The 17,275-nt window shown below is 33.9% G+C and overlaps 2 protein-coding genes and 1 long non-coding RNA gene across 4 annotated transcripts; 1 reads left to right on the top strand and 2 right to left on the bottom strand.

Annotated features, from left to right (window-relative positions):
- The first annotated feature begins 341 nt into the window (after positions 1-341).
- Positions 342-971, top strand: LOC142227288 (uncharacterized). The gene is made up of 2 exons (XR_012719820.1): positions 342-544; positions 600-971. It is a non-coding gene; the product is annotated as an uncharacterized LOC142227288 (long non-coding RNA).
- Positions 972-1,479: 508 nt separating this feature from the next.
- Lpt (Lost PHDs of trr) lies at positions 1,480-7,858 on the bottom strand. 2 transcript variants are annotated; one of them, XM_075297741.1, is made up of 10 exons: positions 7,033-7,858; positions 6,852-6,974; positions 5,918-6,087; positions 5,569-5,759; positions 3,483-5,505; positions 3,243-3,319; positions 2,783-3,180; positions 2,510-2,712; positions 2,330-2,447; positions 1,480-2,266 (listed from the first exon to the last, which is right to left on the bottom strand). In XM_075297741.1, exons 1-10 carry the CDS (start codon positions 7,655-7,657, stop codon positions 1,629-1,631), a joined length of 4,566 nt encoding a protein of 1,521 aa, XP_075153856.1. In that variant the 5' UTR covers positions 7,658-7,858; the 3' UTR covers positions 1,480-1,628. The 2 variants fall into 2 exon arrangements, with proteins under 2 accessions (XP_075153856.1, XP_075153857.1); XM_075297742.1 differs by having other exon boundaries at positions 2,351-2,447.
- Positions 7,859-9,287: 1,429 nt separating this feature from the next.
- LOC142227286 (lysosomal dipeptide transporter MFSD1) lies at positions 9,288-16,310 on the bottom strand. Its single transcript, XM_075297740.1, has 8 exons — positions 16,158-16,310; positions 14,009-14,754; positions 11,913-12,440; positions 11,678-11,843; positions 11,297-11,608; positions 10,345-10,463; positions 10,183-10,282; positions 9,288-9,905 (listed from the first exon to the last, which is right to left on the bottom strand). Exons 2-8 carry the CDS (start codon positions 14,190-14,192, stop codon positions 9,821-9,823), a joined length of 1,494 nt encoding a protein of 497 aa, XP_075153855.1. The 5' UTR covers positions 14,193-14,754; positions 16,158-16,310; the 3' UTR covers positions 9,288-9,820.
- Between the last annotated feature and the right edge of the window lie 965 nt (positions 16,311-17,275).

Here is a 17,275-nt window from a genome sequence, read left to right as displayed (position 1 = left end):
GTAAACTATTACTCACGTGCACACCTCTATTAGGTATAGATATTTCAGACTCACTTAGCCTAAGTGACTTAGGCTATTCAATGCATTGTGATATCTCACTGGTGAACTTCTCTCTTATCACTTTAATATTTCTCACTTATGAACATGAGCTTCAAGTCGAAAATATAAATATAAGAATTCACACAAATACCAATTCAGGAGGTAAATCTCGTCATGTATCTCATACGACAATGTATATTGTATTATACCTATGGGTGTTTTAATTGGTTTGTATGCAATTCTTAAATAAAATAGATCATTCAATAATGTATAAAAACGATAAGCTATTATATCTGGGGGGTTACTCTGTATTGCGATGCGTAAGAAAAATTGTCGCGAATCTAGTAATTGGTACTCAGTAATTCGTATTCGTATCTACCTTGCGCATCTAGTTTTCGCAAATCTGGCATCACCGCACTCTATAATGCGAAAGCGTATGTCAAACTCGTTCGTTGATCGCAAAAATCGTGCGCAAACAAAATAGCAATCGCAAAGTAACAAATATGTAAGTAAGCACAATTAAATTTTTATATTTGTATCTAAATTGTTTATTGTTTTAGGGAAAAACCAAAAAAGTTACAGACACAGCAACGTCAGTTCCAAACTTTGGTAGACTTTATGGTCTCTTCCGCAGTTACCTCAAATTGTATGTGCTTGGGACAAAGTATTCGTTCAATCACCTCGCAAACTTCTTGTAAGCAGCGCGACATAGATTGCTCTGATAGTCCTAAAAGATGGTCTTGGCCGATTTGTAGATAACCACCTTGTCCAAGCAATTTCAAAGCAGCGGCCACTTTTATTGGAGTTGGAATGGCTGTGGATTTATTTGGAACGACAAGGTCGTCTTTAATAGCGTTTAATACATACATAAACGCATCTTTATTAAGACGAAATCTATAAAAATGAAATATTCGAAAACGTTTGTCACATAATTTGAGTTTCCATTTTCTTACCCGTGGTCACTTAGAGAGAGTATATTTGACCGATCTCGCAAAATTCTTCTTGTAATTCGATCATGTTAATTTTCTTCAAACCATAACGCTATCGAATCCATAATTATTACTTTTTTGTTATAAACGATTAGCAAGTTTTAAAAGAACACGCACCGAACGGAAGATTGTTTAAAATGTTTTTATTTACAATTTTTTGACATTTCTTTTTATCATTTTCGTTATTGTTTACATTGTGCAGCCAGCGTTGTCATATTTTCGCTTTATTTTGCTAAAGCGTTACCATATTTTCAGTTTACTTTGCGAAAGCGTTTGCGCAAGTGATACAGAGTACCGAATTGTACTCTTAACGCATTTAACTATCGCATCGCATTTGCTTTCGTATCGCAATACAGAGTAACCCCCCTGATTGAATTTTCATAAAAAAATGTAGATATCAAACCTCTTAAATTGAAATAATTGAATTAAAAATAAAAAATACACAAGGAAATTTCAAGAAAACATTTTATAAAATACATGTTATAAATACAATGCATTTATTGTAATTGTTAGTAAAAGTAAAATTTTCTCTTACAACTAGGTCTAATATATTTATTAAGGCTGTTTTTTGTTGATAACTTCATGCGATTATTTCTAAGATTATATAGGTTTTTGGTTTTCATCGAAATCCAACTTATTCAGTAGATTTTGACTGCCATTAATTTCGTCCAGTTCTGGATCGGCATACTCGAGAATATTAAAATCATCGCCGATTTCGGCTGTCAAGGATTTTAATATATCATCATCATCACCTTCTCCGAACCCACCTAAAATATCACCAAATCCAGCATTTTCGTCAGTCTCCAGTTTTTCTGCAACATTATTGATAGTGTCTTTCGGATCCGATAGCTTTGCAACACCTCCCCAATTTTTGTCAGACAAAAAGATGTCATTACGTTCACATATTTGGGAAGCGACATCAGACGGTTTCGTGGGATCATATGACTTCGATAGGTCGTCTAAGGAAGCCTGGTGGATTTGTTGATTTAGAGAAACCATAAAATTTGGCTGCTGCTGTTGTTGTGTTTGTTGATTTAGCTGTGACAAAGGATTGATGGCATTCATCGGCTCAGTAGTATGTATAACTGGTTTCGGTACTTTATTTTTCGAAGGATCATTCAAAACATTTAAATCAAAAATGGATTGTTGCTGGGGGTGTTGCTGTTGGAGTTGTTGAAGTTGGCCTTGATTTAATGCGGTCATTGTTTCTGGACGCATAACATCACCTCCTACAAATGCTGGAAGTCAAAGCATATGAAATCATTTGAATAACCTTCATGTATTTGCATAAAGGCGCATACCATTTTTAGTTAATTTATTACCATAGGTCTCCTTGTTTTTAGCTTGATGTTGTTTCCAAACCCTTTCCTGTTCTTGCTCCTTTAAAGATTTTTGTTGGAAATATATTTTTTCTGGCTCCTGTAAACAAACAGAAATATAAATTCATTTCTCGACAAACAGTTAAACACGCCAAGTCGTACCTGCTGGGTCCGTCTTAATCTGAGAACTGAACGATTATCTTTAGCCTGCTGCAGAAAAGGGGCCTTCATTTCTGTTGATAGAGAACGCCACTTTTTTAGAATTTGTTTACAGCGTTCATTCCAATTGGGATACAGAGTTTTAAGTTCCGGATGTTGGGTATTTGCATACAGAACTGCAGATATGGTGGCCATTTCTCCAAGATCTACAAAAAAAACAATAATTTTTTGTAAACTATACGCACACAACTTTCATTCAAGGGTGATTGATCAAACCTTCGTCTTTACGCATTTTCTCTGCTGTCTTTTGAGTTCCTGCTACTGCTGGTTCCTTAGCAGGCTCCTCCATGGGAATCGGAATTTCAACTGATGCTTCCGTCGAGGCACACTCATTGGTATTAACAACTTGAGATAGCAAAATATCTCGTTCAATTTTTACTTGGCTCAACATGGGATCCTCTGATTTTTGTGTTAAGTACTGCGCAGGATTCTTATGGGTCATACTCATTTGATCGTATGTTTGGTATGTCATCATGTGTTGTGGCTGTTGTATTTTCTGGCAATTACTGTTCACGTTGAGGGAATTTTGTATGAAATTCTGTTGTACCAATTGATTCTTATTGGTTTGTAGGTTATTACCAATTGTATTCTGTACAGGAATATTGGAGCACTGACTGAAGGAAAAGAAAATAAAAAAATGGAATGGAATGGATGATATTTTATATGGAAAACTTACTTTATATCCATTTTGATTTGATTTATACCCAAGTTAGCATTGGATGTCAAAATGCAGTTATCCGAAGCAAGAATTTGCTGTAACGAGAAAAGGAGTTTTCATTTTTAAACAAACTTTGAAATGTATTAAAATTATGGTAATTTTTGGCCAGTTTCTTTGTATATATAATACTAAGGAGGTAGTATTTGTTCATAAATATATATACAAAGGAGAGGAGAAATATTCAAAAAACATACTTACATTATTTGTACTATTATCTTGAGCTAAACTTATTTGCTTCTCATTCGTATTGGAATTGTTAGAAGACATTAAAGTATTTTGTACATTTTGTAGATTTGGATCCAATTTTTCGTTATCCAGAGAAGAACGCGTTTCACCGGGATTTTGCATTAATGGTTGTTGTGCTGATTCTGTTTTAATTATTCGAGATTGTGTATGAATCGGTTGTTGGACAATACTTGACTGTGTTTGTGAATTAATGCATGCTTCGTCCGATGATTCCGATTCATCAAAACTAACTGTTGTTTTATTTTCGAGCAAAGTTTTGCCAAAAAATGCTTCCTGTAAATAAGCTGGATATGATTCGGAGAGCTTCGACTTTAGTTTTTTCTTAATTATCTTTTTCTTTTTTTCATCTGTCAACGATGGGTTTTCTAACGTGCCCATGTAAATGTCTTCATTCTCTTTGCGAACTCCACGTATGCGTACATTAAAGCCGCCTATTCCAAGTTTTTGCAAATTACGTTGCCTTTTCTTGCGCAAAATATTTACTCCTTCTTCATTAGTGGAAATCGAAAATCCTTCGGGTTGGCTTCCATCTTCTCCAAACCATACCATGCCATCTTTGAATGTTGGCGTTGTATTTCCTTCAATAGGTGTGTTGCCCTCGCCCACATTGCCTGCAACAACAGAATCTATAGAGGACATTACACTCGAATCTTTTTGGTTTAGGTCAGATTTAAGTTTGCGCTTTTTCTTTATTTCCGTTGTTAAATTGCGTATCATATTGAATCCATGTTCGCTTACACAAACACCATCGATACAAAATGTATTATCCGTGGTTTCAACAGTTTCACTTTGCGCTACTGTATTAGTCGTTGCAGCAACGCTTGTTGAACTAATTTCAAGGGCTGAAGTACTTGAGGAGGATTGTTTCGAAGGTGTCTGAGAATTTTCCGGCATGGTTATTTTGTTGTTTGTCGCTTTTGTTTGGTTTTGATTATTATCCTTGCGACACACTTTACATTGATATTCATCTTCTGTGAACTGTTTGGCATCTTCTTCGTTTTTTATACCATCGCATGCACCATGTAACCATCTTTCGCAACTATTGCATTGTATAATCAATTCGTTTTCATTGTATGATTGTGAACAGACAAAGCATTTCGACTGGCTAGCACACGGTCCGCATTCCAGAAATCCATTCAACCACTGCGAATTTTTACCCGGAGAACTACGGCCACACTTTTGGCATAAGGCACACAAATTACATTTCCAATTCCCATTGGGAACAGCATCCAATGGTGGGCTCATGCAGTATATGTGATAGGAAATATCGCACTCGTCACATAATATTAGGCGCGCTTCATCATTTTTCTGTCCACATCCTTCACAAATAGTACAATCTAAACATCTCCAACCTTTCTGTAACATGGTCTTTGATACAGTAATATTTGCGCAATAGGGATGGTAACACTGACCACATTGGGCACAAGAAATTAAACACGCTTCTTGGTGACTACCTAAAGCTCCGCACATAACACATACATCTTGCATTAAAATAAATTTATCCTTAGCTGAACATAGAATTGTTTTCTTCTCCGACATGTCGTCTTCGGAGCCGAGAGTATTGTTTGAATCTGTGTTCCCTAGAGATTGGACCGATGATGAGTTCAACATAGATAGTGGACGACCTTTTCCTCGTACACTGCGTTTACGATTTATTTGATTGAAAATACTTCCTTTACCCAAAGATAGTTTACCAACTTTTCCGCCACGACCAAAATCTTTTAGATTCATACGTTTCTTAGATATTTTCAAGGGATCTACAGCATTTGAAATGTCTACATTATCCTTATCAAAAAATTCTGCTTCCAATTCACGCGGAAATCCATCTATCGATAAAGGATCTGTTGCTCCGAATCCCACTAAATGTTTACCAGACTTGCATGGTGGACATAAGTAATCGTAGTCAGGATTTGTTTCCTTTTTAATGTGGTACGCACTCAAATCCGCCTCAGCATCGCAAGTGCTGTGGACAAAACTGAAAACAAGCATACACACTTTCAAATTTATTTGTAACTTCATTGTTAACTCAGAAATTTACCGATTGCATTTGTTGCATTTGACCATTTCCTTGTGTGCAGCAGACCTGTAGGCTTTGTGGCAAATGGGGCAATAAAATCCTTTATTTCTTTGTTGATAACATGAATCACAAATTGTATAATGACAATGCCACCTTGAAGATGATCCGCCACCTGGCGTGCGTGAACCGCAATCAGTGCAAATGCGACATCGCTATTATAAATTATGATATGGTTAGTTCCTGTTTTAAACTCGCACATTTATGTTATTTACTCTTTGTTTTAAGTATATTCAGTATTAACTATCGTATTATTTGAAATTTGTTATTTTTAACTGATAAACAAGGTATTTATTTAACATATTGCGCTTACATTGCATTTCCATCCATACTTAGGCACTGAAGAAATAATAGGCCTCAAGCAATTGGTATGATACAATTTTTGACATTGTTCGCATTTCACGGAGCGATTTTCCCCATTATCCGCTTGTCGACATATTAAACATTTGCAGCATTGTTGACAATTCCATCCAGATCGGGAATCTATATAAAAAATATTTATCAAAACACAATAACAAGAAATCTGAATCTAAAAGTGGGTTATTTTATTTATCACAATCTCCAAGAGTTTTTTTTGTTTTGTTCTGCCTTTCGAGAATACAAGTACCTACCGATGTTATAACCCCAAAACACTGGATTTATCTCAACCAGAAGAAAACCTACACTAGGGAGAAGAGAGTCGAAATCAATAGATGTCAGAGAACACAAGCGCAACAAGTGGCAACGAAGCCTGATGGGATTCGTCGGACTAAACCTGCCGTTCTCAGAACCAGGAAAAACAGAGTTGATAGCAATAAGAGAGCCGGCAATTTATTACACAACGCAATAGTGAAAGTCATTCTTCGCAGTCGTAATTACACACGCACAATATCAAGAAACACTAACCGCGAAATTATAAGGGTCACATTTGACAGATTTACAATTGTACCCTACACTCCCACATTGTCTCCGCCGCATCCGACTGGACCATTTTCATGTGGAGACTAAGGACCGATAATGCAGAAACATACTAAATATTGCATTTTAGCCATCTAAATAACCATATATGCACCCAGCGTCGATATTCTATAACCCAATATCGGAAAATGATTCGATATACTGCAGCAGAAGCGGTTAATAAATGGTAAATGACGTGGGTAAATCACGTGAAAAAAACAAAAGGAAACTATCGAGCTTAATGGCCATAACTGGTAGAAAGTTCCCCTGGGAATTATTTTGAATAGTAAAATTTGAATTACTTATATTACCTGGAAAGTTAGCCAATCCAACACAGTAGTTGTGATAGTGAGCTCCACATGTCGAACACATAAGCAGCTTTGAAATATCTCCCAATGTGAAACATTGTCGACATTCAATATTTGTGTCCACAGCTGCAAAGGAAAGGATTTTTTTATAACCTCTAAATACATGCCGCAGTATCGAGCTTACCAATATAGGGAACCTGATTTAGATGTTCAACACAAAATGCTTGGAAGGATTCAATAATCAAAAAGCATCCAGATGCCGCTGCACACGGTAAATGGTAGTTGTTCTGACAGCTCATCCGACAGTTAATGCTGGCTCCATATCTTGTACAGAATGAACATTTACGTTGCAAGCTTTTAGTTACGACTTCCTCGAAGTTCGGAACAAAGTCTTCTTCTATACGTTTAAGTTGCATACACCACATGCCGCACATAGTGTGGACATATAAAAAACATTCCTCAGATGTGAATGCATTTTCCAGAGTTTGTATTTCTTCGTGTCCAATGATGTCCAATTCGTTGATTATTTCATTATTTATAGTTACGGATTTTGGCATGGGCTTCTTTTTCACCAAACCATCGTCGCTACTACTTTCAGCGTTTTGCACAGATTCCATAAAACTTTTAATAATATCAACATTCACTGGTATTTTGAGCATAGCTCCTTGGCCCAGATTACTCCGCTCTGTCAAATTACATAGGCAACATGCTTTTCCGGGATATTTCGATGTAAAATATGGGGGATCTAAATCCACAGTCGCTATATTAGTAGACGATGATCTACTGGATGATTCTTCCATTGTGGACATTGATGAGAACACCCTTTTAGCACAATACTACCCCGTATAGAAGTGGACCAATAAGTGCTATTACTATTGGGAATATATCAAGCCAACAAAAACTACATCAAAATCCTAATAAACCTTTCAAATTTTACAATCTCGTTTAGAAAGAGAATAAACCAAACCAATAAACCATTAAGGCAAATTGTTCCCAGAGGCAAACCGACCGACAACAACACCAAAAGAGAACAAGAAAAATTTGACCAATTAGTCAAAAAGTAAAGTGCCGTAAGAACATAAACGTAAGCTTTTGTATTTATTAGCCCTTCATACGATATAATCGGTTTCTCATGAAAGATTGACGGGAAACTATTCCCCCGAGGGAAAAATAATTCACACCATTTTTTTACGGTGGGAACAAAAATAAGCTTTACTATTTTTAAAGAGAGGTGTTTTATTATCAATTATTGATATGTTTTCTATTTGCTTGAGAAGTATTGTATGATAAAATAGCTTGAAAGTCCAGGGTTGTTTAAAAGCATTTGGTTTTATAAGGTGAGTTCTTTATTGAAACATAGTACTTACCTTTAGACGATTATGAATACGATTATACTTAAATTTTATATAAAAATAAATATATTTGTGAACCAAATATAACAATTTTAATTTTTTTTAGTAATCGTGAAAAGATGACGATTTTAGCGGCTTAATACTCACCTTAAACTCGGACTTAATACCCACCTCAAAGTGGATTTTGGAGGTGTAATGTGACTGAGATATTAAGATTATGTAGAACATTTTTTTTAACTTTGCCTTAACCTTTTTTTTTTTTGACAAATTAAAAAATCACATTTTTTTGGCACAAGTGTGTATAATTTTTTTTCCTTTCCCATGGTTAAGTATATTTGTAGGGATACCAAGAACAGTGTGTTATCACTTTTAGCACAGACCAAGAAAATATAAAGACATATTTGGATAATTCATTATGGTTTTGTTTATTTGCAGTGCGCAGTCATTCCACCCAATTGCGCAGTCAAGTGACTGAATATCTCTTTTTGAAGACGAGAATTACCATACAAATCAGTCAATTTGCTTTACAAAAAAGGTGTGGATGTATACAATTTTATATGCTTTTACAATATTTGGTTTTTCATCAAGAAAACAAATTAAAGCCAATTGAAAAAAACACTCAATTGCAGACGTAAAAGAGCCCCTTACGGTATGCAGACAAACTACAGCGCTGTGAATTCACTTGAGATGTCTATACCTTAATTAGTCTATGATTTTAGTAAATACACACAGGAAAAAAATGCTATAAATCGATTTAACCTACTTAAAGACTTCCCAATTAAATTATGATTGTATCAATCATTTTTATCAAAGATGTTTAATGCTAAACAGCCACAACAGCTGAATCAATTTCAACATCATTACAGTATAAAAGTGATGCAGAAGAAGCGCTTAAAACCTCATAAGCAACAACTAACCCAAAAGAATAGAAACGGTTGGAAAAAAAATCGGTTAAGTTGTTGCCCTAATTTGTTATCTAGGTGTGTTAATAATGCTAAAATTGAAGTTCGTTTTATATCGGGATTAAAAATGCAAAACATTACATTTGTAACAAAGAGTTTACAAGTAAATGACATATTCTTACAACTTTGGAATAAAGTATATATAAATTTTATTATTTCAATAAATCACAATGTACGACAAAACTTGTATTTATAATTACCCTTCGATAATATAACAATGTATAAATATAATTTGAATTAAATTTTGTATAATGCATTAGATTTTTGTTTGCCAATTGATCGTACAACATTTAAAGCCATACTAATTAGTAGAATATTAATAACAAATTCTTGTCTTTTTTTGATTCGATAATAATATTACAGTACAACAATTTTTTCTAATTTCATGATTATTTATAGTTTACTTCTTAATACTTATATAATAATACAAAAAACAGCGTGTTGATAGAAGATACGTAAAAAAACAATAATTGCAGACAAAATAGAAAAAATGTATGTATATACCGGAGATTAGGTCTTTGAAGTGTTAAAATTTGTAAAAAAATATATGGTTGCAATGAGATGAAATGAAAATGTTTCAAAAATAAAAACCTAAAGCTTTTGATGATATGTTTTCATTAGATGATAAGCTATTTTATGATCTAGGGTTAGTTACTGCCTAATTGTTCAATAGTGGTTCTTGATCGCTCGCATATTCATCTCTGTTGGCACCATCACCTGTACCCAACAACTTTGCAACGGCACTATAGTGAAATATAAAGGTAATTGTGATATAATAGTTTAAATAAATTTTGTGCACAAATAGATATAGGGGTTAGTTAATATATAGAAATATGTCTGAGAGGGAAACGTTAGTCAAGATTGAAAGATAAATAAAATTCCTATATAAATTACAATAAACACAAAATACAATATATAAGTAATTTTAAATATTTTTTTTTTGTTTTAGGTAATAGACTTTGTGTTTCCTCCTCTTCAAAAAAAAAAAAAACAATACAAAGGTATTAAAAATTAGCATACATTTGGCTAGCATATTCCACTCTTTGGGCTGGACTCATGTTGAGATTGCCTTTTGTCTTACGATCATATGCAAATATAATACAAGTTGAAATTAGAGCAACTGCAATAAAGAAATTTGATTATAATAGTTACTATATATTAGCAAAAATATAATGAACTTACTTGTTAGCCAACCCAAGAAGAAGATCTCCAACCAAAAATGATCTCCGCCACTCTTGTCGACGATCAAACCTGCTAGGATAGTTATTACGGCTAAACCCAAATTTTGGACAGATTGACAGCTAAAAAAATAGTTTTCAAAATTTATTCTTATTAGTGAGTTTCTACAACAAAAACATGGAGTTGTTCAACGTAAATATTGTGTAATAATTTCATATTTTAAAAGAACAAAAATCAATAGTATTATCACTATTAAAATAATGGAAAATCAGCCACACAGATAAAAATATAACCACAATTTTTCCAATTAAAAATTTAATTGAATTTTAAAAATATTCAATTAAAAATTTAATTTATTCAAAAAAATTTAATTGAAACAAAAATCAGTCACAAAAGTAATTGTATCAATTAATTTTTGCAATGGTTTGAATATGGTTCGTTTCTGTTTCCATCTTATTGATAGGTAACCTTCCTCGTAGGTACTACGAGGCAGAAATGTCTGCTAAAACAGCAAAAAGTCTTGTGAAAAAGGGTAAACAGTCACTGTTTGCTGAAATAGTAAACATCGTCTGCTATTTTTTAAGCTCGATTACACTAAAACTTGTTTTAGTTTGGCTGAAACAAATAAAAATTATCAAATTGAGGCATATAAGCAAATAAAATGTTTGCTGGTCGCATTTAGGAACTTGTAAGTATATTACAGTGTAAGCTACTTTTGGTTCTTAAATATGCTTTGGGGGAAAATTTATAATCTAAAAAAATATTGTTCGTAAGACTGCTGTTTTTAGCAGACTTTATTCTATGAGTGTAGTTGTGTGCCATGGGGTGAAAGATCTCACAGCATTACGGGGAAGCTTAATTATAGGTGAAAATATTATGGCGTTTGTCTATACCTGAGTTGTGACATCTTTTTTACAATAGCGATACAAACTTTTTAAATATATTGAAAACTTACAAGCCATATGCTGTTCCCAGTTGATATTCGGGAATAATTAACGCAACCAAAGGCCAAAGGCTTGCCGCTAACATGGAATAGGAGAGACCCATTAGAATCATTCCCACATAGGGATTTAGCAATGTGAAGGCCAACAACGAATGTGCTCCAATAGTTGCGCATGTTGCAGCACATATCCACGAAACATTACGGCCCGTTAAGTCAATTAAAAATCCAAACAATGGCGATGCAATTGCAGAAATAAGATAAACAATCGAATTGACGTTATTAGCTTCGTCGGGTTTCATTCCAAACCTCTTCATAAAGAAATCTCTGCAAATAAAATATTACAAAACATCATAGCACAAAGTCAATTCACAACATATTAGGCCAACCACGTACTTGCCCAGAGCAATGAAGGGGAAAATAGCGACATAATAAGCCACGCATATAACTGATACCATCCAGAAAGTTACTTTAAACGTCACAACATCACTTAATTTTGCTATTTCGCCGGAGGGGTTTGTGTTGCGCTGCAATATACGTTCAGCACGTTTATCCATCCAGCCTTATTGGAGAAAAAAAGAGACAATCTTAAATTAAAGATGTGTACACAAAAACAGGAAAAACTGTTTACCTAATATTAAAGCGCATAATAGGGACAAAACGCAAGTTCCAGCGGCCAGCAGAAGTACCACACCAAGTGTATTGTGTTTTGGATAGATTTCGTGAACGTAATTATAAATGGGCTGCATAACCCAGAAATTTACTGTACTCCCAAAACGAGCGACCGACAATTGAAGACCAAATACCATATTTAACTCTTTTCCTTTAAACCATAAAACGGCATAATTATTTTGTGCGACCGCCAACGACTCTGCACCAATGCCGAAGATGAAACGTCCGACAATCATAATCCAAAAGGTGTTGAGCAAACCACCGGAGGCAAACAAAAGTTGCCCTATAAGCAATATGAACAGGTAGATTATAGTACCCAGACGTATTCCAAAAACTCGGTCAATTAGAAAACCTCCCACAAAACACAATACAACATTTGGCCAGGAGTAGATGGAGTAGATCATAGCAAATTCTGTGCTCGTTATATTGAGATCATTTTTGAAGACTTCTTGGAGTGCTCCTGGGTTATCATAACAGAAGTATGAACCTGAAAAATAAAAATATATGTAAAATATTCTAATAATTGAACTGAACTTGGTTCTTAATTTTGTATTTTAGTTATTCAAAATTTCATCTGATCATAGCTTTCTGACTGTGCGATACAAGGAAAGATACACAATGTAATAATTTATTGAAAATTTAAAATTATGCTGTTTTAAGTAACTGTATAAGGCCTTCGTAAGGCTTAGTTACATATGAAATTAAAATAAATTAAATTAAAAAACTTCAACCCTTTCGTGGACAATATTATCTATAGGCAAAATTATGGTTTCTTCTAAGACGCGTGATGGATTTGCTTTCTAAATTATAACATTTTGTAAACTGGGCTTCAGTTCTCTTCATTCATAGTTGTAATTATGTTTCCATTAACAATGGTATAGTAAGTAAGGTGGCACCGTGGTAGAATGGTTAGCATGTGCCCCTAGGTTTAGGGTTCAATTCCAGTTTTGGCCAAACACCCACCTAGTTTTTAACACGTTCTCTAAGTGGTTTGACAGTCAGCGATACCGTCTAGAAAGTGGCACAAGCCATAAAAGGTGGCAGACTCCTTTTAAAAAAGTGGCACACTTTTTCATAAAGAAAATTCAATAATTAAACGCATTTATATCAGTGTATTATATAGCGTAGTAAAGTGTTTGCTAATTTTGATCTTATCTAATCTAACATTAGTTTTATTTTATTTTAGTTTATTAAAATTTAATATTCAGAAGTCGCACCCGGTCTATATAGAAAATTTATACTTTTAGGCCTGCAAAATTATACACAGATAATACCATGGTAAAAAAGAAAAAATGCTCATAAATACATTTTACTAGTGAACTCGATTATTTGTTAAGAATCCAGCCATATCTGAAATCTTGACGCTATTTACTATCCAAATGTGAAAAATATATTACATTGTAAATGAATCAAATTAAAAAGTGGCACAATATGACAAAAAATGGCGCGAAATAATAAAAAGTATCAAATTTAGTGGCACAACAAAAAGGAAGCACAAAAGTATCGCCGCTTGAAACAAGTGGCAAATGTGCCACCAAGCGGCACAATGGTAACACGGTTCGCTCTAATGTACAGTAAGTACTGTTTTTATTGCCCGAGGGCTAAAAATTAAAAAAAACGCCTGTAGCATTTTGAATAAAGCGTAATCCAAAGAGAAACTCGATTTATGGGTGCCATACCAGTTAACGCAAAAAATCATCATCGTCCATCTGCGAATTGCTGCTGAAAGACCACAAAATCCCCCAATATCTGAATATTTTGAACTGACAACAACGGGTTTCGCTTTTTGTCAGAGTCTGGGCTGGAAAACCATGAAAGACGGGTGATCTCTTGCTTTACAAATTGAAATTAGTTCATTGCAAAGAATTGTATAACTCGAGTTCTAGGAAAAAATAACGTAGATAACGGCAAACAATAAACATTTCACACTCAATTTGCAACATATTGTTTTTTTATACTGAATAAGAAGAAATTATATGCGTAATTTCATTGAAAACATTCTTATCGCAACCCTGTCATTCCATATTACACTAAATTTAATGAATATGAACTTACCAAAACCCAAAAGACACATAAAAATCAATGCAAGAAATCGATGAAATCCTCTGCTGGGATTGCAGCATGCGGTTGCTCCGCATCCTGTAAGTTCGGGATCCAATTCATTATCCTGTGGTCCGCGTCTCGTTGTTGTGGGAGAAAGTTGATCATTGTCCACTATAGGTAAACGATCATCGCTCATTTCGCAAAGGTTTTTTTTCACACTAGCCTCCACTAAGGTTTGTTGCTTTATGCGCTAGATAGATGAGGACTTTGCTCACTGATATTTCAAGAGTTACTGGACAAGACTTTCTGCGCCTTTTGATGTCGTTTATCAGTAGTTTTGAATTTGTTGTGTGGCGAATGGAAAGAACGGTGGTTGATCTGCAGTTTAATGATGAGGATTTGAGGGCGTTTTGTATAGTTGACTCTTGTTAAGAGTTTATCTCAAAGCATACCAGCAGCAATTTGTATGTATGGATGTACAAATAAAGAAACTCAATAACCAGCATATAGCTGCGTTGCTTGTGAAATGTTCAACTACTAGTTGTATGCTCTTGTCGACTTTTCTTAGTAACTAATAAGGACACGAATTTTCCATTCGAATCTCTTATCATTTGTTATTGTTTTTTTTGGGTTCTATTTACTTTGCTTATCGATATTTCAAATATACCCACACATTATATTAATTGTAGTGGAATAGTTATTATATAGTGATGATCGATGATCTCTTATGAGCACATTGATTAAATCGTTTAAGTCTTCTAAAATGAAAAGATAATAAAATAGAATAATAGAAAATGTACAAAAGAAACTGTCTCTAAACTAGAAGTCTATTCGATTAATGCATTTGAAACCCGCGTTGTTGACCCATTTAATTCAACTTTACTTAGATTACAGTACACTGTGAATAATTCTTGTAACTTTGATGGGCCATGAGTTACAATTCAAAATATAATCAAATACCTAAAAAAAGCAAAAGCTTGAAATATATTTAGCAACGTAGAGCAACAATTTCAGTTAAATGTTGTGCTAATTCATAAACAATCAAAATTAGCACTTATATAAAAATATGACGTACATTAAGTTTCACATATTAGAATGTGGGAGAGATATTTTTAAGTTTATGCAGACTTTATTGAATTTACCAGTTATTTCAATATTAGTATAATTAACTTTTTTGGTATAATATCAAAAATGTAAACGAAAGTCCATGTCATCCGTAGTTAACAGGTGGACGATAGCTTATTCGAATACCAAAATAATTGCACTCTAGAAAACATAGATAAATCTATCTTTTCATGTTAGACTGGTATCAATGCAGGCTGGCTTTTCGTACAATTAATAACTTTACTATTACAATTTCAATGCGAACGAATTGATCATGAAGATTTAGGAATTGGTATTGTTAAGTTATGAAAAGAAAACGACAGATACCGATCTTTGGTGGCTAGTAATTGGATGGATTTGCTTTTTATCGAAATCGGCTTCTGTCGTTTTGTAACGTCAGAAAAAAACAAGGCAGACGAAGATAAGTCAAAGCTAGGATTTTCTTCTCAATGCGTAAGAAACGGAATGACAAAGTTAGCATAACCCCCTCATTGACGTATATAGACATCTTTAGGCAGTTGGGGCCATAGACCATATATCTATACTACATTAACAATATACAATGGAAAATCGTACATAGGTTTTCAAATTCTACGGGGGACTACATTTTTCTAGAGGGGACTAAGCTCTCCCCCAGAGGCATTGCTGCGCTTGTGAACCCCTTCCCTTTGGTGAAGGGTATAATCATACTTCGATTTAGATACGTAATTTCATCTTCGAAATTGCATAAAAGTTGTGTATGCCAATCCACAGTGGTCCTTGAAAAATATTAATAGGGTTATTTATAGCACCAAGTTCCCATTTTTACCGTTGTTATTATTTGGAGTAAGCAGTCTATTCCATGACTTATTTTATATAAATGCAACAAGTCATCATCATCTCCATATTGATTATATACTTGCATACGTGCTATGTATATATATGTATGTTCGCAGTCCATATGGTAGTACAAAGAAATTGGCAAATTTGACCCACTACAATGGTCACAACAAAATCATCGATTGTTAAAAACAAAGGCATTTTTAACTATTTTGTTTTCATTTACATATCAACTTACCACCAGTTTATTGTTTAGATCATGGTGTATGCCAAAAACCCTTTGTATGTATTTAACGCTCTGATAAGTTGATAGGTACTGGATAATGGAAAACAATCTACATGTCGTTAAAGAAACCTCCGTGAAGTTAGCGACGTCGCTAATTTTCGATAACAAAAAAATTTGCCTGTTCACAGGGTGACACAGAGATGGCAAAAACTGAAAAATACATTTTTTATCAACTGTTCGGAGTTACAATTTCAATGGAGAACGAGATTCCTGGACAATAATATAGGAAAACTGTCCAATTACTAATGCTTAGGAAGTTCTAAACCTGTACATTGATTCTTTATGCGCTTTACAGACTATCAGTTATTCCGGACGACAGTGCTCGTGCATTTTAAGATAGTTGTAAAAGAATCATTGTGGTCAAGTAAAACACAATTGTTTAGATGTTTATTAATTTTATGAAACATTTATAAATTCTCATAAATATAACATTTATACGGCTATCACATTTAACACATTTTTATGCATTAATAAGAGATTGATGTTGAGTTACAAGTTGTAAGTTAAATGTTGTAGCGTCTATCAGCCAGTACTTTTATTCCCAATGGAGGCAGCGTGCCTGGAAAAATATTTGAAAAACTATCACTTTATTCCATTTGGAAAGTCAAAAATTGTTCACCAATTTACTTTTCACAATTTTAAGCGTAATAACTTTGTTTTCAGCACTTTATTATCGTTTTCATTGAAATAAATTATAATAATCCACTTGCGCTTGGTGTTTCACAAAATATAAAATGGCTTTTATAACAATAGTGATGGCAAAATACTTTCATGCGAATAGTGATGGCAAAATACTATCACAGTTGGCGATTGTTGCAGTGTCACTTACGAGTCTGTGGTAGTGATGAGGATGAAATGGAACATTGAAATGCTGGCAGGGCGTTCTTCACTCGTTTTTTTTTTTTTGTTTTTAAATCATTGGTGTTGCATGATTATAAATTTTGAGAATAGGATAAGAAACTAAAAGAAAATTGGCGTTGTTTTAGTATAATTATCTTTAAACAAATAATAAACTCAAGTATGTTGTAATTGTAATTAATATGTGTTGGTAATTGGTGTAGTAAAGGGGG

The sequence above is a fragment of the Haematobia irritans genome, chromosome 2 (assembly GCF_050003625.1).
Source record: "Haematobia irritans isolate KBUSLIRL chromosome 2, ASM5000362v1, whole genome shotgun sequence".
Taxonomy (NCBI): Eukaryota; Metazoa; Arthropoda; class Insecta; order Diptera; family Muscidae; genus Haematobia; species Haematobia irritans.
Note: the sequence above shows the minus strand (reverse complement) of the source record. Positions and strands in the feature narration are given on the sequence as shown.

Coding starts and splice junctions, on each gene's coding strand:
- Lpt (XM_075297741.1), bottom strand. CDS start 7,657: ATGTCCACAATGGAAGAATCATCCAGTAGATCATCGTCTACTAATATA. Junction 6,088..6,851: donor TGGATTGGCTAACTTTCCAG/GTAATATAAGTA, acceptor TTTTTTATATAG/ATTCCCGATCTGGATGGAAT. Junction 5,760..5,917: donor AGTATGGATGGAAATGCAAT/GTAAGCGCAATA, acceptor AATTTATAATAG/CGATGTCGCATTTGCACTGA.
- LOC142227286 (XM_075297740.1), bottom strand. CDS start 14,192: ATGAGCGATGATCGTTTACCTATAGTGGACAATGATCAACTTTCTCCC. Junction 11,844..11,912: donor ATTATGCGCTTTAATATTAG/GTAAACAGTTTT, acceptor TTCTCCAATAAG/GCTGGATGGATAAACGTGCT. Junction 11,609..11,677: donor CCCTTCATTGCTCTGGGCAA/GTACGTGGTTGG, acceptor TTTTATTTGCAG/AGATTTCTTTATGAAGAGGT.